Source organism: Chiroxiphia lanceolata, chromosome 15 (assembly GCF_009829145.1).
Source record: "Chiroxiphia lanceolata isolate bChiLan1 chromosome 15, bChiLan1.pri, whole genome shotgun sequence".
Classification (NCBI taxonomy): domain Eukaryota; kingdom Metazoa; phylum Chordata; class Aves; order Passeriformes; family Pipridae; genus Chiroxiphia; species Chiroxiphia lanceolata.
Window position 1 is genome coordinate 562,958 of NC_045651.1, and position 23,098 is coordinate 586,055.

The window sequence follows — 23,098 nt, forward strand, 5'->3', positions numbered from 1 at the left end:
AACTTTTGGATGTAGATTCGATTTTCATGTCAGCTGAAACCTGGATCTGGTCCTCAAAGTTTAGAGAATCCCAAACTGATCAACACTAAGTATCTATGTATTTGGGCATTGCATACGCTTTCACCGCCGCGGCCCGGGTTCGATTCCCGGTCAGAGTAGTCCCCCGGGCAGATGGAGCTCGTTAGCCCTGTAAGGCCATCCATCTAAGAGAAGGTCACTCTAAACAAACCTACGTCCTGAGGACCTCACTGCCACCGTCCAAGCTCGCTCGGCCCCGGCAGATGAACCTTAGGATTAAAGGGTGGGCTCAGCTCAGCGCACACTGTGTCTCACCTAAAAAATCCACTGCGCAGGCTCAAAGGGTAAAGACCTTTCCCAAATCTTCGTTCGCAAAGACTGGCCATACACTGCTGGGGAAATGGGCTTGACAGGAGAAAACATGCATCAAAAAAGAAGTGAGATTATGGTGATACAGCATGTGATAGATGTCAAGTATTTTTCTTCCATGTGGAAGAACAACCTCTTGAATAAAATGCACATAAGTGTTTTGCATTTCTTATCTGGTTCCCCAAAAAGTCCATGCAAATGCAGGCTGGATTCATTCCAGATTCTGCAACTGTGAACATTACTTGAATTTCTCTTAGGACTAAAGTGACTTTTGATGTCTCTGTAGCAAGCTTTTTGATCAGAACACAGACGAGTTTCCCTCACTGATCACCCTCACTATAATATTGTCTAATATGCTTAAGCATGTCTGCTCTCTCATGTATATTTGCACAGCTTTCTTCAAAGCCAGTGCTTTGAAAGTCCTATTCCTCCACAATGTTCCAATATTTAAGTATGAAATGTCTGGTGTTGCCTTTTCAAGCAATGTACCTGCTGCCTGCTCTTACCACCAGTTTTGGCTTTGTGTACGGGGAACTAACTGGCAGCCCAGTAAGAAATGTGAGCTATTGCTTTACTCCTATGGCTTTTATTTTGCTTTCAACAGTTACACAGATCAGTTCTGTTGATGGTTTCTTTTTCTTCTGTTGCTCTGCAAATCCAGTCTGTCCTATCCATCATGTTAATAGAGCAAAGGTAACAACCAAAATAAATATTTCCCTGTCTTTTCTTTCAGATAAAATTGAAGATGAATTAGAAATGACTACAGTGTGCCATAGACCCGAGGGACTCGAACAGCTTGAAGCACAAACCAATTTCACGAAAAGAGAACTTCAAGTGCTTTATAGAGGATTTAAAAATGTAAGAACACTACTGCAATGAACAGAGTCTAGTATGTATGTCCCCACTAGCCCCAACTGCTCAGATGTATTTTGTATTATTCCATGCTAAACGTTAGTAGTTTTGTATTAGAACTCTCCAACACAACAAAATGAGCACAATCTGCCTCTCGATCTAATATTTATGACACTGTAATCTGCCTAAAACTGGGTTTGGATGAATATTCAGCACATAATAGTCTCATTAAACTTGTTCCCCAAATGTCCACAAGCACTCTACAATTTCCTCAGCTGTGCCAGTACTTCAAGACAATCTGAAAATATTTTTATGGTTACTTATTTAATCCTTGTTGTCAGTACCTCGTGTTCAAATATAAGCAGTACTGTTTCCTTTAGCTGCCCAGCATGGGGATTTTATCTTTTATCTAGCTGGAGAATCTTGTTCTTGTAATAGGATGTTAGTAGAGTACTTTAAGGTCTTGAATAAGTAGGGTATAAGGATGGAATGGCAGGCCAAAGAGAAATCAAAAGTTAAATGTGTATTAAGACTGAGGAGACAAGGAGAGGTTGCAGATTTTGGTGAAAACAGGCAGCAGGCCAGCTGGCATGACTGTGTGCACAAACAGCTCCGTGCCCCTGTCTGTGAGCCACCGTTACAGCCACACTCTCCCTGGGAGCAGGGAATCTGCAGCTCATGAGCCTTGGCTTCTGGGTCATCTGCTGCTGCCTCTCAGGGCCTCATCACAATAAGCAGAAATGGAAGGGGAATGTTGAGGCTACATGGAGCAGATGTTTTATGGACCTTGAAGAATGAGTACTCATTATATGTTTGCCTGAGGGTCTGGATTTAGTCACCCAGGTGGTTTGTGTCAGCTGATGTTTTAATGATGATTAACAGGTCAGAATTGAGCTAGCTCAATGAACACAGAATGTTTTTTAAGTTGTCTTGAAGGACAGCTCCAGCATTTCAGCGACCATCACAGTGAAATGCTGAAATGTCTTAAAAAATCAACTCTACCGGGTAAAAACCTGTCAAAAGAAAGCTGAGCTACATTAAATACAGGCAGCTGTGAGGGAAACCTGTTGGACTTTGAGAAGGACCTTTCTTTTTGACAGATTCTTGAAATTTGCTTGAATTACAGTGTTGAATTGTACAGTGTATATTTGGCTTTTCGAGGAGTTTGGTGGTTTCATCCTTTATTTCCACTGCTCACCTAAGCAGGCCAAGGTACAGCTCAGCTTTCCGTATGTTTGTTTGGTGTATGTTCTGTATTTGTGCAACCTTTGCTGCATGTAGGAGGTAATTTCATGCGTGAAGTTTTCTAACTGAAAACTGATACTCTGAAACCTCTTCATGCTTTTAGCAGCCAGCAAGAAATCATATGGTTTTTGAGACAGAGCTTGACAGGTTAACATAGAGTGTGATATGACAGGACTGCCTACAGTGGGATATTAAACTCAGTTTTGCTAAGATCTCTGCAATGCCTTCTGTATTGCTGTTAGGTGGGAATCCTGTGTAGGAGAGCTCTGCTCTTTGCTGAAAGGAGGAGCTGGCTGTGCCAGCAGCTGCGATGCAAACCAGAAAGGCAAACCTGCAGCACTCTCAGCAGACATGACACTTATCCCTTGCCCTTCCCAATTTTGCTGTCACTTTGCAGTACAGAGACATTACCTCCCAGGGCAAGAATGACAGACATGTGACCTAAATCTAGGGCCTTGCTGAAGGTCTTGGTATTAATTGGCAAGGTCTTGGTTTATATCTGGGTACTAGGAAAAAGCAGGCTGTTTTTCTCCAGCTGCTATACACACAATATGCACAAAGTTTCATATCTAAGGTTTAAATTGAAGTGGAAATGCAGCTTTAACATTTGTAGCCTGTAAATCATGGTTTCAGTGGGATGAGTAATTTTGCACAGGAGACAGACTGGCTCAGCTGTTACTGTACAATTTGCTATTGTACCAAACCGTCTGCTCTTTGGGATGATGTTACAGTGCCATCTGGAGATTCAAAATCCTTGTGGGAATACAGTAATTTTCCTCTCTCCAGCTTGTACTTACTGCTTGTTCTCAGTGATTGCACAGGTCCTGTTTAGTCATAAGGCAACACCTGGATAATCACAGAACCATTAGAGGCACTTGTATTGGACACAGAGGGACCGAGGTCCTGCTCAGCCTGGCTGCAGAGGATTTGGTGTGCAGGGACAGGGATGGTGTTCCACCAAAGGCAGCTCAGCACAGCCTGGAGTGGCCACTGGACTAGAGCCCTGGCTGACCAGGGTCCTAAATCTCAGTACTTTTATTCCTGTTCTTTCTTTGTCTCCAAAATCTGTTCCCCCACTCCCTTCAAACTTTCTCAGTCTTTTTCTAGTGAGTCACTGGTCCAGTCTGGTGTTTGTGTGCCAGACTGATGGAGGCTTCCGTGAAATTTGGCTCCTTTGCCACTCCAGAGAAGCAGAGCACACTAACCTGTGTCCTTGGTGCCTGGCCAAATGTCCCCTCTCTCTTTGCCCTTTAGCTTGCTCTTCCAGCTGTGAAAGGGTGCCACCCTCCAACATCTCTTGGTTCCAGGACCAATATTACACGCTTTTCTTAGCAGTTGCCTCTGCGCCCAGAACATGTTCTGCACTATGTGAATAGTCTCTTTTGCACCACGGAGTTGGCTGCTGTCTGACTGGAGCCAGATTAACATGAGATGTTTGGTCTGATTTCTTTGGCTGGGGTTCTGCAAAAGCAAGGTAACAGGCAGCAAAACCAGCAGAACCTCTGGTGGGTCTTGCCTTTGTACAATTTAACAAAACAAAATGCAATATCTCCTGTCTACAAATATGTCAGGAGAAAGAATTGTTTGAGCTAAACAGCAGTGTTGGCACAGGAACAAAATGGCCATGAATTAGAAGTTTCTACCCCCAGAGTAGTAAAGTTTGGGGAACAGTTATGGAATTGCAGGGAGGAGAGTGAGAAACTATTTTTATGATTAAAATTGCTAAACTGATGACGAATGAAGTGACCAAGAATAATACAGAGGTTTGAGCTTGGTAATTCAGTACCTCCCATTTAGATCATGTTTCTAATGACTTGTATTCTTTGGAATTGAGTACATGAATTTAAAAGGCCTGGTGTTTCTATGGGACTTTTTGCTCAGTTTAGGGGGAGCTGTGCTGTTAGGGGAAATGCTTGTTAACTGCAAGGGATAATTTTCTAATACTAAAGCAGGAAATAGGCAACCCAAATAACTGAGGGGCTGCTGGAGACATCCTTACCTTGCTTTAGTGTATTTTAGCAAACATGTAATGAAATGTAGTATGAGATGTAATTGTCTGTAACAAAGCAGGTTTTTGAAAACTAAAGCAAGCAGTATGAGCAGGGAAGAAATGTTCTGATACTTTAATAATCCCTGAAACATCTCCAAACTAGGAGAACATAGAGCAACAAAATATGTGGGATGTGCAAATGTTTAGAGATGCAAATCTGGATTGTGGATTTGTCTGTGGTCAGCTAACTTAAAACCTCTAGTTTAGCAAAATGTGACCCCTGAGTTCTCGTCTGCATGTTCTGGCCAAGCGACCCGAGAAGGGTCTGACAGGCCGATTATGCTTTGGTCCCCTCTGGTCCCTGCATCTCTGCAGTGCACACTCTGAAAGAAACTGAGGAAGTTAATTTCTGATTCCAGCAGAAGAAAGAACAGCAAGTGCAACTTCTGGGTTTTTTTTCCTTTTGGTTTTGTTGATTGGTTTGTTTGTTTTTTATGTGGATTCAGCTCCTTTGCTGTTTAGTGGTTTAGAGGAAGCATGAGAGAGTAGGTTCAGATGCATAGCTCATGCTGCCAGAGATTGATAGTCAGCTCTCTGAAAATGAGCAGTTGGTTCTGTGCTTGACAATAGTACAAAAATATGTTCACTGTTCGACATTTTTAAAGAATTTGTAGGTTAAAGAAATGACAGGTGTTAACCTAAAACCCTGCTATTAAAGGAAGGCCTTACAAATACTAAACTTCTTCTTACTGACAAGAATTTTTTATTGAATGATTGATCCTTTATTAACTTCAGTGGAATTTAAACTGACACTAAGTTTACCTGCTTCGTTTCACAAGAGAGATTTCTTTCGCGTCAGCAGAATTAAGTAGTACTGTAGCACTAATGAGGCCTCTTGAGCATTATTGGGCTCTTATAAAACAAAAATTGTGATCAATTAAGTGCAAATGAATTGGTACTAGCATATGTGTCTGCAAGCAATCCAGTTACAGAGAGCTAAATGGGCTGATCAATGTCAGCGCTGCCTTTCCCCAGCACTCCTGAAGCTTTGATGCAAACTTTCATTTGGCTTCCAGATGGGGCATCAGAAGCAATAAGGATCATGTGGAAATTCAGAAAATTAAGCTGGCACAATGGCTAAAACTGCCAGAGTAGCCCTTGCCCCAGCGAGGACAGCACAGGCAGCAGCAGCAGCAGCACCGTGCCTGTGGCAGCTCCCTCTGCTTGCCCAGGGCTGCTGGGCTGGGCTGGGGCCCTCGGGGGGCAGGGGGAAGGCACCCAAGGGACTCTGCAGCTATGGGAAGCATGGAGAAAATAATGATCAGTCCCTCATTTACAAACTCACTTTAAGATTGTGAAGTTATGGTTCTTAGTGAATATAATAGTTATATTATCAAGAGAAGAGAAAGAAATGTATCTTGGTGTGTCAGGCCAGTAGGACTGTGCTGGAAAGGATGGGTAAGTGCTGTGCTGGGCTTGGATTTAAAAACAATGACAATTTGGTGAAATACTCTGCAAGTGCCCTGTGTGGCCTTGGAGCAACAGCACTTCAGTGACCAAGGAGAACATTTCTACCCAAGAATGGCTGTGAATAAGGTACTTGGTCTGCTCTATGATTAAAAGATAACATAAATAAATATCAGATTATTTGTTTAGTGTACATCAAATTATAAGCTTCAAAAAATTGAACATTTATAAAACATTTAGGAGAATCTCTTATGGTAGTTGTTAGCTTCTATTGAATTACTCTTCCTTTTATGATTTCTACTTTATTAGAAGTGGCATAAACAGATGAAAAAGTAACCACTTGACAAGGAAACCAGGCAATGGATGTTTTATGAGAAGTTTTGGAATGGTTTGAGGATACTCATCTAATCTTGCTATACAGAATTAGAAAATCTTGTTAGTTTTGTCAGTAGATGAAAAGACATGGTCTGATCCAGCAGCCAGTGGCTTTAGGTAGTCCAATTAGTCTTTTTACCCCTGGTGTGGAACAAGCTTTGAACACTGATCCTGGAGAAGGGGTGGCCCTGGTGAGGTCAAGACCACAGTGTCGGATTTGGCTTTTAATTGGGACACTTACTGGTAGAAGAGCAGTTGTCAGGATATGAAGACATAGACTAAAAGAGAATTTCAGGGACTTCCAAGCAACAAATTCTCTTTTATTTAGTTCAGATATCTCCCAAATCACTGATGATTTCCTACCTAAAGAGTGAGTGGAAGACAGCAAGACTTCTGCATTGGAGGAAGGAAGCCAGACCTAACCATCCTAATTTCAATAGCAAACAGCTTTGTGATTAAGGAACTGCCTCACTGTCACCTGAAGTAACCCCCCTTGCTCTCCTTCCTTGACTTGCACAAGATTAAGTGATTTCCTGTTGGTTCTGTCCTTTTCCATTGTTAGTGAATACACATCAGCAGCAGGTGATGATGGCAGATCAGAAGCTCGGAAAAAATGCCTTTTTTCCTTTTATAGGCTCTTCATGGTGGAAGAATTTCTTGTCAAAGCCCTTTTTGTTCTTAAAAGGTATCTAAACAACTCATCAATAACTAAGTCATAGACTTGAATCTTCCTCCAGCTTCTTGTGGCACTAATTCAAAGGGATTTTCTTAGACTTCCGGAAGTTTACTCATCTGAAATTCCACAACCTGTGATGCTGCCAGAATAAGGCTGTACCTTGGCTCTGCAAGGCGGGGTGTGGCAGGCAGTGAGTGTGTGCCTGGTGGAACCCCCTTTTCCCTTCCCAAATCCTGCTCCATGGGGCTGGTCAGGAATTTCAGTGCTGAAAACTGCCACTTTTTTCCTAAAGGTTTGCCCTTGTTTAAAGCAGCCAAAAGTAAAATTAAATGCCTTGCATTGCAGTACCAGAGCTTAAAAATAAATAAGCCCACAGGTCACCAGCTTAGAAAATTTGCATGGGCACAGTCTGGCTCCTCAGAACTTTACAGAAGATTGAGCAGATAAACAGGTTAAAAATGGTCTGATCTTTTTGGCTATTATTAATGCTTGTTTGTACGGACTTACTAGTGTACTGCAAACTGTTCACCTCCATGGAGCTGTTGTCAGGCATCCAGCCACAGTCTGCTGCTGAGGATTAATGAAGTCATATCTGTGGAGGCATCAGGCAGGAAGGTGTTAGCTGGCATGAACATTATTTGTAATTATTAGATGAAAGCTTCATATAACAGAAGGCATGAGCTGTCTTTCTAGGTCATCCTATAAAACTGTGATGAAACACTGCTGAAAATGAAGTTAGAAATGTTAATAATGGTGAACCAAGTCTGTGAGATGCTTAAGATGAAATTGCAGTCTGAATTACTTCAATTTCTCCAGCTGCACAGCCTGAGCATGCAGAACTCTGTGAGAATAGCAGAGTGATTTGTTTAATTGCTCTCTTCGGGCCTATAGAGTTTTGCAGATGAACCTTTACAAGGCTGTATTTTTTCTTGATTTGTTTTGTTTTGTGTGTGTTTTTTTATTTTTATTTTTTTTTTTTTTTTTGTTGTTTGGTTGGTTGGTTGGTTGGTTTGTTTTTTTTGTTTTCCAACAGGAATGTCCTAGTGGGGTTGTTAATGAAGAAACATTCAAACAGATCTATGCACAGTTTTTTCCTCATGGAGGTAAGCAGAGTGCTTTGTGCCTGTCAGGGTTATTGAAGCATGCCTTAACATTCCTTACTGCCAGCTGGCTGTAGAACTGCTGCACATCATCTGTGCAAGGAGTGGGAACCGAGCTCAAGCTTTGTGGGATTTTAGATAGAAACACAAACATCAAGGTGATAAGATTGTTAGGCCCTTTGAACAGTTATTTCACATGGACCAAACCCATTACAGATTGTCCCTAGTTTTCAGCTCTTTATTCCCCAGGTCCAAAATAGAAACTGGGGATTGGTGATTTTTTCTTTACTGACTTTCTGGCTGGCAGAAAGTGAAATTGCTTCCCCTCAGTGTGTCTTTGCTTCCCTGCTGTTGGACTGCTGGGCATGTAGTGTCTAGCACAGGAGGGTCTCAGACCTCATTTTGGCCTGAAAATTAATCAAAACCTTTTTAAAATTCTTAAAGCAGTTCTTAGTTGATATGTGAACTCCTGGCTACATGAAATGATCGTTTTTTGTGTTTGTGTTATTAGGACAGCGTCATGTCATGTATGGGAATATAAAAGTATTGTATTAAATCACTCAAATAATATATGTTATTGCCTTTTAAAAACATCAAGAATCTATGTGTTCTTCTAACTAGATATGTTCTGTAGGGATGCTGTTTTCAAACTGAAAGAAATGAGTCATCTTTTTTAGTAAAAATCTTTTTAGTAACAGATTAAGTGTCTGAAGCTTTTCAAATCTATTCCACCCTGTAGCAGCTGCAGAATACAGTCCCTGGGGAATGATAACTGATGTTTCTGCAAGACTCTATGTGTGCATGTCCTTTACTTTTAGAAGGTCATTAACAAGTGTTTTTTCAACTAAATGACAAGATAAACCACGTTATGCTTACGTGTTTTACAGTGCACAGGACCTCAAAGATGTACACCTATAAAAAGTTTGCATTAAATTTCAGTATAGACTTGATGATTTCCTGTTGTGATTGCTTTGTTTTGTTATAAAATGCAACCAGTACATTGATTGATTGATTGAAAAAATTTAAGTATTTATAATCTCAATGTATTTCTGGATGTGGGGTTTTTTCCAACTTGAGTTCCAGTAAGTCCAAGGAAAATCAGTTACCCAAACAACTCCTTTACTTGACCCAGCTCAGATATAAAAAACAGTCAGGCATAGAAACTTCATTTTTTCATGGATAGATAACTTTTCTCCATTCTACTGAAGTTGTCTAAGACTTGTCTTTCCTTTTTCTGTGTGTCCCATTCCCTTGAAATGTGATTCTTCCTTAGTTAATGATGATGGAAATACAACCATGCTTAATTGTAAATCAGTTCAACAGCAGATGGGATTTTGTATTTTGCACTGTTTTCTTTCGCTTGGTTTCCAAACTATTTGTATAATCTTAGTGTCATAAGTTGTGAGATTTTGGAATCTTCAGAGATTCTTTCACTTTTATGGTACTCTTTACAGATAAACCTGTACAACCTAAAGGTGGTAATGTAGCTCTGAATTATAACAACATTGTCACCCCAGGGTTGTGATTTTTTTGTGTACATAGGGCTCCTATCCTTAGCAGTTTTAATTTTTGCTAATCTGTCATCAAGTGATACTAGTGAACTAAGTATTTCTTAATGTACATCGTACAAAATTGAAATAAGACCTCTAGCTTAATATTTTTAGTTCATTGTTTAGTTTAGTTTAGTTTAATAGGAGCTTTTAGTAGGACTATCCCATAAGTAATGCTGTGGTTTTCTTCTGGAGCTATTTTATTTCAGAATCCTTCTCTTAAAAATGTAGTACATGATTTTTTTTCCCCTAAACTCTGGTGTATTCTACCCTTATGAATGACAGTAACTTAAGTATTTGACTTTTCTGCACACTGTTACACTCTCCTGGATTTGAATAATGTCAGAGTAAGGAGATGCTGGGTCATTCCACCTGTGCACATAGCACAGGGCACCAGGCTTCACCTGAATACCCATACACTGAGTATGGAGACTCAGGTTTGACTGATGCTGTGTGCTAGAGACAAAGACTAGAAGAGACCAAAAGTGTGTGGCTGCTAGAGTAACAATGAAATAATCAAGGAACTTTAATGTCAGTTGCTTCTATCTTGCAAAGCTGGGCTCTGGTAATACAGAGAGCAGTGCAAATTGCCTCCAGAGCAGAGAACAGGCCACTGAAGGTCTTTTAGTTGTACACCAGTTGGATTTTTTTTGTATACCATCACTGTTATTCCTAGTCAACAGCCATCATTCACACAGCTATAGAGACTTTTCTTCCCAATAGAAAAGATTTTCTAAAACCAGCAGTTTAAGATTCAAAAGGATGAAAATGTGCTTCAGGTGAGATTGCTCTCTAGCAGTCAAGTTACTGGAGTAAGAACCTTCTGAAGATGAGCAGTCCCTGGGGGTCTCTGCCATGTCCCACACAAAACAAAATGGTAGAGGAAGGATGCACATGTGCTGCCGACAGTTGTTGGTATTTTTGCTGTGTTTCCCACCAGAGCTAATACTCCATTTGACCCAGAGACATTCTGGGATGGTTGGGTTTTTTCTGCTTGTTCTTTCAGGTAAAGCCTCATAATCCAAATAGTTTCTACTGTAACAAAAGCTTTTGCATTTCAAGGCTGTTTTAAGGGATGCTGTCAGGATTTTGCAAGTCCATGTTATCATTTACTGGTTCACAGAATGCCTGGCAATGCTACAAGGTTGGTTTTTATACAGAAGGAAAATAAGATCGTAACCGTTGTTTAGAGCCATTAGTGTATAAAGAGCTGCTGTACCAGTTCATGTTTCTGTGTTTTCAGATGCCAGCATGTATGCACATTACCTCTTCAATGCATTTGACACTGCACAAAATGGCTCAGTGAAGTTTGAGGTAATTGGTTTGCATCTTCCTTCTACGCCATTTTCTCAGTTTTGTGTTTTTAAGCTTTTATGTCCATTCTTCCTTGTAAAGTAGTAGGACTTGTTGGATTAAAGGTTAGAGGTTTCAGTCTAAAGTCAGTTGATGTTTTAAAATCTAGTTCAGTTTAGTTTATGCAGATGCTGTTAGGTTTCCTCTCAGTCAAGAAACATCTCGATCATAATAGTCAGGATCAGGAGAAAGCACAGAGGTTTATGTGGCACAGGGGAGTGGTTGAGGAGAGTCCCATATGAAGAGAGATGAGGAGTACAGATAACTTCCAAATTGTACCTTCTGCAGGCATCGTGCATTAAGTAATTGAATAGTTGTATCTCTATGTTCCTGGAATATGGTGTTTCTAAGCTTATTTGACGTGTTGCATAAGCATCTCAGGTACTTGGTATCTAATGGAAACTAAATGCACCCTTTAAGTAAAAGGCCTGTGGCTACAATAGTTGTAGGAGTGCAGCAAAAGGATATGTTAAGTCATAGACTTCTGGTGGATGAACTTCATAGCTTTGAAGACATTTCACTGTCATTATAAAACTACAAATCATAGGCAGTCTTGCCTTTGCTGTCAAATGGCCAAGAACTCCAGTAATTTTCATATAGGATTGAGAAATGAGTTAATTCATTAAATGTAAAATGGGAATGTTTCCATATGTATCTGTGTGTCTCTGTAGAAAGAGCTGCAGTACGAGGTTTGCATATGGCAGCTACTCAGTAGTTAAAGGTGTCCAGAAACCTAAACAGGCTGAGAACAGGGAAATGTTGTTAAAAAAAAACAAACTAAAAAAAAACCTAGAAAATGCTGAGCCTTCCTTCCTGGCAGACCTGTCCATTTACTGGTTCTCAAACATTAGCATTTTGTCCCCTTTTTTATACTGTTCAACAAATTCAAATTCCTCTGAGCCTTGGCAAAAAGGAGCAGGGGGTTTTAAGCAGTGATTCACCGCCTCATGCAGAGCTCATGGAGGTGACAAGGGAAGGACTAAAGATGTTAAATAAGTTATAATAACTATAGCTCAGTTAGCTTGAAGCTCTGCCTGTGCTAACAAACCCCTGTAGCAATGCTACTCACAGTGCCTGAGCCACCATGCAGGATAAATAATAAATCAAAGTTATTGGAAGCAATAACTTTACTGGAAACAAAAAAATGCAATTAAAATGCTGTGTCCCACACTGAATAATTAGTGACAGGAATCACATCTGGTCTAGTCTGACAGATTTTGCCAGAGAACAAAACCGAAGGCTCCCTTGTTAGAGGAGTTTAGGATCTCTCAAGGTGAACATAGAGAAAATGCTGGATTTTCTCCCTACTTTGCCAGCACCTAGATCTGGAGGTAAGACAGCATCAGCTTCTACTTCCACAGGCACAGTCCAGCTGTGTTTAGCCAGGTAGCGACAATTTGAGTGAGGACTCCTTGCAGCAGGGAGGAGAATGGCCACTGGAGCATCTGGCAGTGCTCTTAAAACCCAAATATCTTAGCAGATGCTTCATCCATTGAGTTCAGTCAGAGAGGACACATTTTCAGAAAAGGAAGCCAGAAGAGGTTGATAACCATATGCTCCATCCTAAAAAGATAAATCTTTTGACTGGCATCATATAAAGAGGACTGAGAAAAGGATGTTATGAAAATTCACACCTCTCTCTGCTTCAAACCAGGATTTTGTGATGGCATTGTCTATTCTTCTACGCGGAACTGTTCATGAAAAGCTAAGATGGACATTTAATCTGTATGACATAAATAAGGATGGCTATATAAACAAGGAGGTAAGGCTGTTCCTGACAAATGTGGTTGATTTCAGAAGAGAAGCAACTCTTTTTTGTTGCAGAACACAATTAATTTCACATGCAGGTAATTCAGGTAATTAAAAGCAAATCAGAATGCACTTGAGCATTTATCTGTGTCTAAGTGAAGTGCACAGAGACCTTATTGCATGATTTTCTAGACATATTTTCCTGTATTATAGTGCTTTTAATGAATTACTTTAGCTAGGAGCAAAATCCTGGTTACAGCTATGAGCCACATAACCTTTGCAAAGAGGAGAGTGGCAGTGTCAATAACTAGTTGGTGACTGAGGCACGAGAGCTTTCTTTCTGCACTGGAGGGTACAGTGTGGGTCACCTGAAGCACTAGAAGCCCCCAACACCACTTCCAAATCCTGCATTGTCATATGTTTTTATCTTCTTATCATTGCTTGTTCCCATTGTGGGAAGTCTTGGTTTTGAGCATGGTAACCTTGAATATGTTTCAAATACATCTTGGTCTACTCAAAACCATCCTGGAGGGCTTGCAGTTACTGCCACTGGCCATGGAGCCGAGTGGCAATTTGTGCCAGCTGTGGAGAGGGACCAGGCTCCCGGTGCCAGCCATGAGGGTCCCTGAGACAGGCTCAGGACAGAGCACCCCACTTGCTCCCAGCAGCTGCTGTGTCTGAGCACAGGCCCTGGGCTGGAGGAGCAGAGGGAGCACTGTGGGAGCCTTGGAACAGCTGGGGCAAAGGCAGGCACGGGCAGGGAGAAGAAATTGCTTTAAATAGGATGAATTTGTATGTCATGCTACATCTGTCTTCATGCACGTGTACAGGCATTCTATGTGCTGTCTTGTAATAGGAGAAGGAGGGTGAAGGAAAGGGCAGTACAAGACAGAAATGTGTTATCATTTCCCTTAATTTCCTTTTTGTGTTTCTGCTGGCATGCTGCTATGGCAGGAAATGATGGATATCGTAAAGGCAATTTATGATATGATGGGAAAGTACACATATCCAGTGCTCAAGGAAGATGCACCAAGGCAGCATGTAGAAGTGTTTTTCCAGGTACCTGGTTTTTTGTGTGTTTTTCTTAACACTTGAGCTATGCACTGATAGACTTTACAGGAAAGTTGTGTCTGTGCCTCACTATATATTCCAAAATAAACCCTAGCAACCATTCAGCCCAACACTACAGTGTCTGCTGATTTCCTGGCTCCAGGGGTATCTGACTTGTCTCTTAACCTGACCCTTTGCACTGGGATGTGCCACATGCAGTAAGTCTGAAGCCTCTGCCATGTGTTGTGGCCCTTCTGTGCTGCTTCTCTCAACTGCCCTAATGACAGACAGGAACGTGGGTGGGGGTTGGTGAAGCAGTGAATAAATAAGCAATGGAATAAGTGCAGAGATTGTGGTGTATGTCAAGGAAATAGTTGGAGATAACCTCAAAAGTGCTCCAAATCCCAGAGTCCTTAGCAGTCAGCCAATCTGGCAATGACATTGAGTCTGTGATCTAAGCTTATCAAGTGCCCAGCTTTATTTAGATTGCATCAACTAAGATGTTATACTGTAACAATAGTGTTGCCAATGAAAACTAATTTTTTTATTTTATTTTTCAGAAAATGGATAAAAACAAAGATGGAGTTGTAACTTTAGATGAGTTTATTGAATCGTGTCAGGAGGTAAGGACTAAATTATAACTGCAAGGAAAGGTCTAGCTCATGCCACATCATATGCTTCCCTTTGGACAAACTCTGTATGAAATAAGATGCTGCTCAGGATTCTCGTTTTTTTTTGCTCTGTGGAAAAAAAAAAACACAACAACAAACCAAAAAAAAAAAATAGCGTCAAGACTGAGTTTCTGGTGATGCTCTGTTAAGCCTGTGACTGAATAGTGAGATAGTGAGTGCCTGAGTCTGTAGACAAGCACTAGAGAAGTTGTAGACAACTCTAGAGAAAGCTCATAACTGCCTTGGGTGGGGTTTTTTGGTGGTTGGTTGGGTTGGGTTTTTTGGGTTTTTTGGTTGGTTGGTTGGGATTTTGGGGGGTTTTTGGTTGGTTGGTTTTTAATTTCATTTTAAAAGTCTGATACTGTCTCTTTGTGCTACCCCAAATGTCTTTATCAGGTACCACAGTGCTGTAATCGCCCAGAGACAAAGGTGTCTCAAAATCTTGCAATTACAGCACTAAGTTATAAAGCCAGTTGATGTTTTTATGATCAAACATTAAAAGCAAATGCTGTCATCATAACAATGATTTTTATTTTATTTTCTCTTTTGGAAATCATGTCCCTCTTGCAAATTTCCTATGTTAGGATGGCTGTGATAAATGATTAATGGTATTTTTAGCACTGGCATAAAGAAGCATCTGCATTAACATGCCTGATGTCTGTTGTCTTAGACATCAGTTAAATGTGTGAATGTTTGCTCAGAGATATCTCTAATACTTGACCAGTACAATAATGGTCTAAAAGGCAATCTCTGCCTTTTGTAACATTTACATTAGTGCAAATAATTGCATAATGGCCCTTCTGTGTATTTTACTTTCCCTAGAAAATTCTTTCCAGTTCTGCAGCCAGACAACTCTTCTGCCCCTGAGCAAGGGGAAGATGATCACTCTGGAGGGCTGGGCTGGCTTGCTGTTGGTTCTGTGTCAAGCCTGGCTCTGGCCATATCCAGATTACCTCTCAGTCAGGGTCTTCAGGCAGCAAAATCCTTGTTAGCAGGTGCATAATAGAAAACTAATGTTTTTCAGTTACTTCATTCTTGGTCCCTCCTGGTTGGCTAATTTTTGGCACCATCTTTACTTTGATCATTTGTGTAGTGTATTATTCTTCACATTCATCATTTGACTGTAGGTATGTCTATGATTAGTGGTCTCAGAACTGAAGCAGCTTTACTTCACTTATAACTGTTTTTTTTCTTTGCCCTAGTTTGAGTTTGGTTCCTTCTGTTGCCATCCTTGCACTAGGAGCTGGGCAGATTGATGCACTGGCAGGTGTGGTTTCCTAGTGGGCAGGACTTATTTATTTATTTTATTACCTTTATGAAAAACCAACGTAAGTGCACTACAGTGCTTACTTGTGCCATTGCAGAGACTCTGGCTCGTGGGCAGGAAACTCCTGGCATTGCCTTGGAGAGGATGATTGGTATCCACCAAACTGGGTTAGAAGGGGCATAGCTAATGCTACCTCAAAATATGATTGAGGAATGCAGTGCAATAGATCTCTTAAGTTGCTCAATGTGGAAAACTAATTTCATGTTACAGGCAAACAGCTATTCTAATTTTTGGAATAACTGAATTCCTGGGAGGAAAAAGATCATCATGTTTTTGTATACTACTCTCGTTATTACCTTGAAGTACAATTTCAGAATTTCAAAAGAAATAATCTAGGGTTTCCCATGTGTCTGTGACTTTCTCATTTGGCTCTAGGAACCTTGGAGAGGCTGAGATTGCACAGATTGCATGTGTTTTGTTTTTGAGCTGGTTGTATTTCTGAGATGAAGTGCTCCCTCAAGGCAGCTTTCTTATCTGTTCAAAACCTGCCATTTCAGTTGGACTTGTGGAGCATTATTAGCCAAGTGCCCATTTGCACACCCAGGATCAGTGGCATCCGAGGGTTTAGCAGAGCCACAGCCTGTGCTTGCCTGCCCCACACCAACCCAGGGCTAAAGTAAGAGACAACTTCTGAACTGAATCAGGGCCTGGGCACTGATTCAATCCCAGCTCATGGAGGGGGTAAAGCATTACCAGAGCAAGGCTGTTTCCTGCAGGAGCAACTGCAGAGCTTCCCTGTGCCAGGCAGAGTTATGAATTGTGCTTTACCGTGCTGGTTTCATGGAAGTATCTTTTCCTTGCTTTCAGGACGACAATATCATGCGATCGTTACAGCTCTTCGAGAATGTCATGTAACCACGTAACCAAGCGATGGAGGAGTCTGAGACTTCCTGTGTAACAAAGATCTCCTTTCTGGGTGAAAGCTTTTTACAACTGAGCCATGTCCAGTGCGTGAGGATTTTGTATGACATCTCCAACCAAATGGCAACTGAATGCAACCGATCCCACCTCTTCTCCCCAGGAGATGCCGGTGGCCCTTTGTTTCATTTTGGAAGCATGTGAATATTTTAATAAACCCTGACAAGAGAGAACTGCTGCTCGAAGTTCAATGAGTAATATAGAGCATTGTTTGCTAGGCACAAGTCCTGCTTTTAATCTAGCAAGCTTAATTACCTATGATAGCACATGTCAATAACTATTCAGCCATCTATTGCCAGTGACAGCTCAGTCTATGCTACCATATGGCACAATATTTGATGAATGCCTTGTCGTTTATCTGCTTCGACAAAAGTCACATCTACCAGGGCAGTCTGTGAAAAATGAACAGTCAATGTACCTGGGACATTGAGCAGACAGGCTATGTAACCAGTATCCCCATTTCTGCAGAGATCCCACTTCTCACATGCGCTGGTGCCACCATGCTGAGTTTGGTGGAGTTCTTCCTGAACACACAAACCAGGGGATCTTCATGGCAGGGTGAGCCAGAAAGGAGCAAAACATGTTGCACATATAAAAAACAAACTACAGAACAAGTCCTGTTCAATGATGGTAAGTTCCTGAAAGACCAGGCAGGTTTATAAGGGCTGGTACAGAAAGATCATTACCTGCTCTGGTCCCAGCCACCTGTTGCAGTCTCAGCATGTGGTGGGACACCAGGTGATTCCCCACTGTGCATCTCAGAAGCAGTGTGGGCATGTGCTGTGGTCCTTTTGCTGTAGTTTGGCACACACTTCCTAAGTTCATAATTTGAATGTTTATATTTTTCCATTGGACATGACAGTAAGTTCTTGCCCCCTTTATGGACTTATTTACTTAGTGAAGAACAGGGCCCAGAAGATGCAGCTGTGTTTCCACATACAGACCTTGGCACCCACAAATTGCCCTGTACATGTGATTGGGAGCTACTGAGTTGTTGTTAGCCTCAGAATCACATGCCAAGCCCACATTTTTGTCCTACAAGGCAGTAGCATACCTTGTACAAGCCCCGTTTCCTTGCTAATGCCAAGTAGAGTATTGGTTTGGGGGGTTGGTTTTTTGATTGCTAAAACAGAAAAAAGTAATGAATTTACACCAAGGTTGGATTTTGCCCAGTAGATGATTTGTCAGCTGGGGAACGTGTCAGAGCCTTCTCTGCAGAAGCCTCTTAGGAAAGCTGACACACTATAGTGCCATTGCCATCTCCAGGTAGGTAATGGCTGAGAAACCAAGGCAAGGAGGGAACAGACAACTTTTCCAGCTGCTCAAACCACATAGACAGGATGGTCCCTGCCATAGTGCTGCATTGCTCCCATTCCATAAGCATATATTTTTATTGTATCAGATACTATATTACAAATAAACTGTTAGCAGTGAAGATATATTTTAAAAATTATGTAAGTGTAAGCTTTTTATAATACAGAATATATAGAATGTCTCAATTCTGTAGCCCTAATTTTATAAAAATTTCGTCTATTGAAGCATTCCTGATTAGAGAAGTAGGTCTGATCAGTCCTAATGTAATGAATGATATGCTGATTGCCCAAGATGGTGCATTTTCACCTTTTACTGTGCTCCTCCATACACTTCAGTGTAGTCTTAATTTTATTTCTCTAAGCTGTCCCCTTGCCATAAGAAGTGCTACTCGAGTGAAGTTGCATGTCTGCAGGAATGACAGTCTCTAGTCTGTCTTGTTTATTGCCTTTCATACAAGCACCATTAATTCCTTCCCAGCAGTGATTCAAAGCACAGCAGCTCCCATGAGGGGCTGTATTCGCTTGAGGGATGTCATGCTGAGAGAGTAGCTTGTCCTCCAGTTGTTGGGTACTGTCCATTTAGGTTTTATGTAACAGACACTTGATAAAGTCATCAGTTGTAGCTGAAACAATACACAGCTTACAGTGTTATTTCTTGATTCTTCTTGCAATCACTTTAGCAAATGACAGAATTAAATATAATTAATTACCTGCTTTTCCCTCCCACCAAAACAACATCTGTCTGTTATCAGTCTAAGCAGTTAACTGCAAAGGAGGGAGAAGTGGTCAGGACAATGGAAAAGACGAATTTGCATCGGGCTAGCACAGTGCCTTTCTCCTCTAACAGTCTTGCTCCCAATGGGATAATGAGATGGCACATACAGACAGAAACGTTCAGAATGTACCCTTTTCAAAAGAAAATGTTATTAGTTGCATGATGCCATAGCCCCTGAAGCTAAATTAATTTCTGGAGTTACTGTGATGAATTTGGCCTCAGCTGGTTCCTGTCCCCACTGGCAGTAGTGCTGTGCAGGGCCTGCCTGTGCTGTCACCCTGTGTTGAGTGGAGCCCCAGTTTGACACCACACTCCCCACAGCTGGTGTCCCTGACAGTACCTGCTGAAGTGCATTGCTGGGTACCAGTACTGACTCTGCAGTTCTGGCATCTCCTTTGCTGCTGTGCCAGCTTTCCACTCCCAGGAATGATGAGGGTGCATCAGGGAGATGCTGACAGCCACACTGAGTCTGCCCTTGAGGCATAAAGAACTTCAGTTTCGGTCTCATAGGAGTCAGACACCTCCCAGGCACCCCTGATGTTCAGCCCTGGGTTGAGCTCTGTGTTCCACCTGAAGCCCTATGGTAGCTGAGACAGGAGGATTTGCAAAGTGGTACCCACAGTTGTATTTTCTTGTAGCTCAGATTGCAGATTCTGTCTGTGGCAGAATTCTTGCCACTGCAAAACCAATTATTGCCCTATGTCCCTGATCCCACTGCTACAGCCAGAGGCTGGGATGCACCAGTGTGCAGATGTGCTCCAGCCAACAGGTCACAGAGATCCAGTGACTGTGAGAGAGTCGTGCTCTGCATGGAAATGGCTTTGGTTGTTTTTTTTTTATGTTTTCTCATGAATGTTACTCTGTAAACTTGCCAAGCCTCCCCTCGCTCAGAAATGGGGCTTGTAATATTTATGACAAATATGACTACAGCTTTCTAAATAAAACCCAGTATGCTATTCCAATCCCTACCCTCATCAATCCTCCTGCCAGTACATGGAAGGCAGTTCCTGTGCTACTTCTCAGCTACAGTCAGACTATGTCAGTGCCATCAACTGTGCTCATTTCCTACAAGTGGTGAATGTTTAAATAACGTCTGAATCAGGACTCTGACTGTGTCATTAGTTACAAACATTAGTCTGCATCTTTGTGCCAGCATTTTTTTAAAGAAAGTCTTTCTAACATGCATTTTATGCAACATGTTGAAAAATAGGAATGTGATTAATGATAATGAAAAAAAAAAAAGAAAAAAAAATGTACCGTGCCTGTTCTGTGGCTGTTTGGCTGTTTGTTTTCCTGTTCTTCTGAATGCATTGCAATATAGTGAGTAACCATGAGCCAAGCTGTAAGCCCGAGGCACAGATACCCTGAGGTTAGGGCACCATGGGCAGGACTTTGGCATTGCCTGACTGCAACATGTGTTGAGAACAAACACCCATGTGTCCGTTGGTGATCTCTGGTGAGATGATAGCAGCAGTGTATCAACCTTTTCTTCTTATTCATGGAAGTGCCATGAAAGACCTAAGGAAATGTGCAAATAATGTAAATTGTGATAACTAAAGCCATGGTAATGGAGCAGCCATGTAAAGCTTCACTCTTACAAATGCTATTCTCCGATGGTAATTTGTATTCAATTTTGTTTAATGGTTTAAAAAATGTTGGTTTTAATAATAAAAAGAAAATATCTCTAGGAGGGTGTCCTTTCTTAAGCCCAATATGTATTTTTCCTTAAGGGACACTGTCAGGTTAAAAATTTGCAAAGAAACTTTTAAAAGTAGGACTCAAACACATATCTATATGCATAGGGGTTGTGAATCTGAACTGTGCTGTGAGTGTAGCACTTACATGCCAATGATTTATCTGCATCATTGATTCAGGGGTGCTCTTATATTTGGTATGGCAACATACACTGAACTGATAGTCTGGCCCTTGTGTAAATAAGAATTCAGAAATGTTCTTCCACCTGCATCACTGTGCTGGTTTGAAAGTTAACCAGCAGAGGAAACCAAGCCAACTCAAACAGAGATTACAAGTCAGAATAACAATTTAATAAAATAATACAATAAGTACGACCACACAGACAAGCAACAGGCACTAACCCACAAAGCCCAAATGTACAACCCAGCACCCCGGGGCACAAACAAAGCGGTGCTCCCTGGGCCCCCCCTTGAGTCCAAAGCAAAGGGAGAGGGGAAAAACCTGCTGGTGGGAGAGCTGCTGCAGTTCAGGCAAAAGTGGTGATTGTAGTCCAGCCGAGGGTGGTGGTGAGCTGCAGTCTGGTTGAGAGCGATGAACTGCAGTCCTCCTCTGGATCCCACGAGTGGTAAAAAGGTTCCGAAACTCCAGGTTTATATACTCTCCAGTTCAGGCAGGAATGTTCAGTCCTCCCCTCAGAGTGGGGAATTCCATAAAAGGGTGTTTAGTCCTTCCCTCAGAGCGGGGAGTTCCATAAAAGGGTATGAGGGTGCTCATTCCATAAAAGGGTATGAGGGTGCTCAGGAACATTCCCCCCACACACACCTCGCAGGCCTCTACTGACAACAGTTTCTGGGAAATGGCATGGAGGGCCACAGAATACACAGTTTGGGCTATACCCATTCAGTGATGAATCGGTCCCAGCTGTTCTAACCAGGACAATCACTGATAGTATTTTGTAGTAGTATAAATGGAAAGCTTACAGGCATGTCTTTTCTCTTCAGCAGTTTTGCTTAAGTATAAGCAGGAAAACAGGCAATTGAGTTGAAAAAAAATGCAAACACTATTTTATGTTAGAGATAAGAAAAATAACCCAAAACCTAGCAGTGTCCCTTTAGCTCTAGTTTGTTGTAAACATCCATTCTGACACGTGGACAAACGCAGGAGTGATTTTGCGAGACTATATATATGTGTGTACATACATACATATAAAGTTTGCTAAACTCCGTTCTGCAGGGTATAATCTGTCTACCAGTACATCCCAGGAAAAAGAACATTCATACATGCAGAAATGTGAAAATAAAGGTGTCTGTGTGAAATGTGTATTGGTCTCAGTGAAGTGCCTGCACAGGAGCATTGCCCAGCCAGCCCTTGGCCACGCAGAGCCCTGGGAGGCACCCAGGCATGGCACCACTGCCACCAAGGCACCGCCTGCTCTGAGAGACAGCAGGGCCCCTGCAGAATGCCAGCCCCGGCTTCTCAGTGTCCCTGCAAGGAGAAGGTGCGGGCACTGTCTGTTCAACACCCCTCTCTCCGTGGGATGTGCCCCCGGCTCTTGCCAGGCAGAGCAGGGTCAGACTCAAAGCACATGCAGAGGCTTTTGGTTCACTTCTCAGCTGCAGGTTTGCTCAAGTGGCTGTCAAAGCCTTTGTCACTGCTGTGAGATACTGGACACCTCTGGTTTTCTTCTGAGTCCCTCACTATTGCAGACTGAGCATCTCATCCTGCTGCTTCAGGGGTCCAGGGCATTGCACCTGATGGACTGAAGGGCAGTGGGGAGGGAGCAGGTCCGCACTGGCCAGGAGGGCTGTCCCCCACTCCCTGGGGGACTCCAGAGTGCAGAGGGGGACACTGAGGCATGAGCTACAACTCAGCAAATGAAAAAGGTTACTTTTGAATTCAAAACTAGCTTTCTCTTACTGAGAGATTAATTCTGTAACCGCTGCTTATCCATGCAGGTCCAGCAAAGCTGGAAAGGGAGAAGGCCCAGACACGCTGTCAACATGAAGTTCTACTTCTCTGCTCAAGCAGAAGTTACCAACTACCCTGTTCTCTTGCATTTGGGGCCAGACTTGTGTCTGAGATGGAGAAACATGGAGAAATCATGCAGCATGCTGGGGAAAATGAGGCTGATATCTATCCTGATAGAGTAGGATGTGACTGGAAGCACTGGGGGATAACTACTGATCTGCAACTTAGATTTAATTTGATGAATTGTTATCATCTCTAAAGCCAAATATCTAGGGTCAGTTCTGAGAGGTCCAAGCCCAAGCAGAGCTGATCATTCCTGCTGAGAGGAGGGCAGCTTGCTAACTTTCTTTCTTCCCTCCTGCGTTACCCCCTCAGCTGCAGCCCACCTGAAACCACAGCATGTGCCCCTCAATTGAGCGCTCAGGGCTGTTTAAACTTCTTTGTCTTTGTAAAGCAAACTGGTGACAGGCAATAGAGTGGCAGCAGACTAGTACAGAGGTCAGGAATGAGGCCATGGTGTGAGGTGCCTTGTAGCCAGGACAGGAATACATAAGACAGTTTTCATATATAATTGTTATGAAAAATAAATGGAAATGTTAATACAGATTTGAAGACACTACTGCCAATTGCCTGTGCG

The 23,098-nt window shown here is 42.1% G+C and overlaps 1 protein-coding gene across 15 annotated transcripts in view; it reads left to right on the forward strand.

The window, feature by feature from the left end:
- The window catches only part of KCNIP1 (potassium voltage-gated channel interacting protein 1), a 498,864-nt gene extending 478,379 nt beyond the window's left edge, over positions 1–20,485 (forward strand). For all 15 annotated transcript variants that reach the window (XM_032702739.1, XM_032702738.1, XM_032702748.1 and 12 more), the window contains 7 exons: positions 1,121–1,245; positions 8,026–8,095; positions 10,886–10,956; positions 12,650–12,757; positions 13,699–13,803; positions 14,355–14,417; positions 16,600–20,485. In XM_032702739.1, the coding sequence (XP_032558630.1) occupies positions 1,121–1,245; positions 8,026–8,095; positions 10,886–10,956; positions 12,650–12,757; positions 13,699–13,803; positions 14,355–14,417; positions 16,600–16,647 (590 nt within the window). In that variant the 3' untranslated portion in view covers positions 16,648–20,485. The remainder of the gene's footprint in view (positions 1–1,120; positions 1,246–8,025; positions 8,096–10,885; positions 10,957–12,649; positions 12,758–13,698; positions 13,804–14,354; positions 14,418–16,599) is intronic.
- The last annotated feature ends 2,613 nt before the right edge of the window (positions 20,486–23,098 follow it).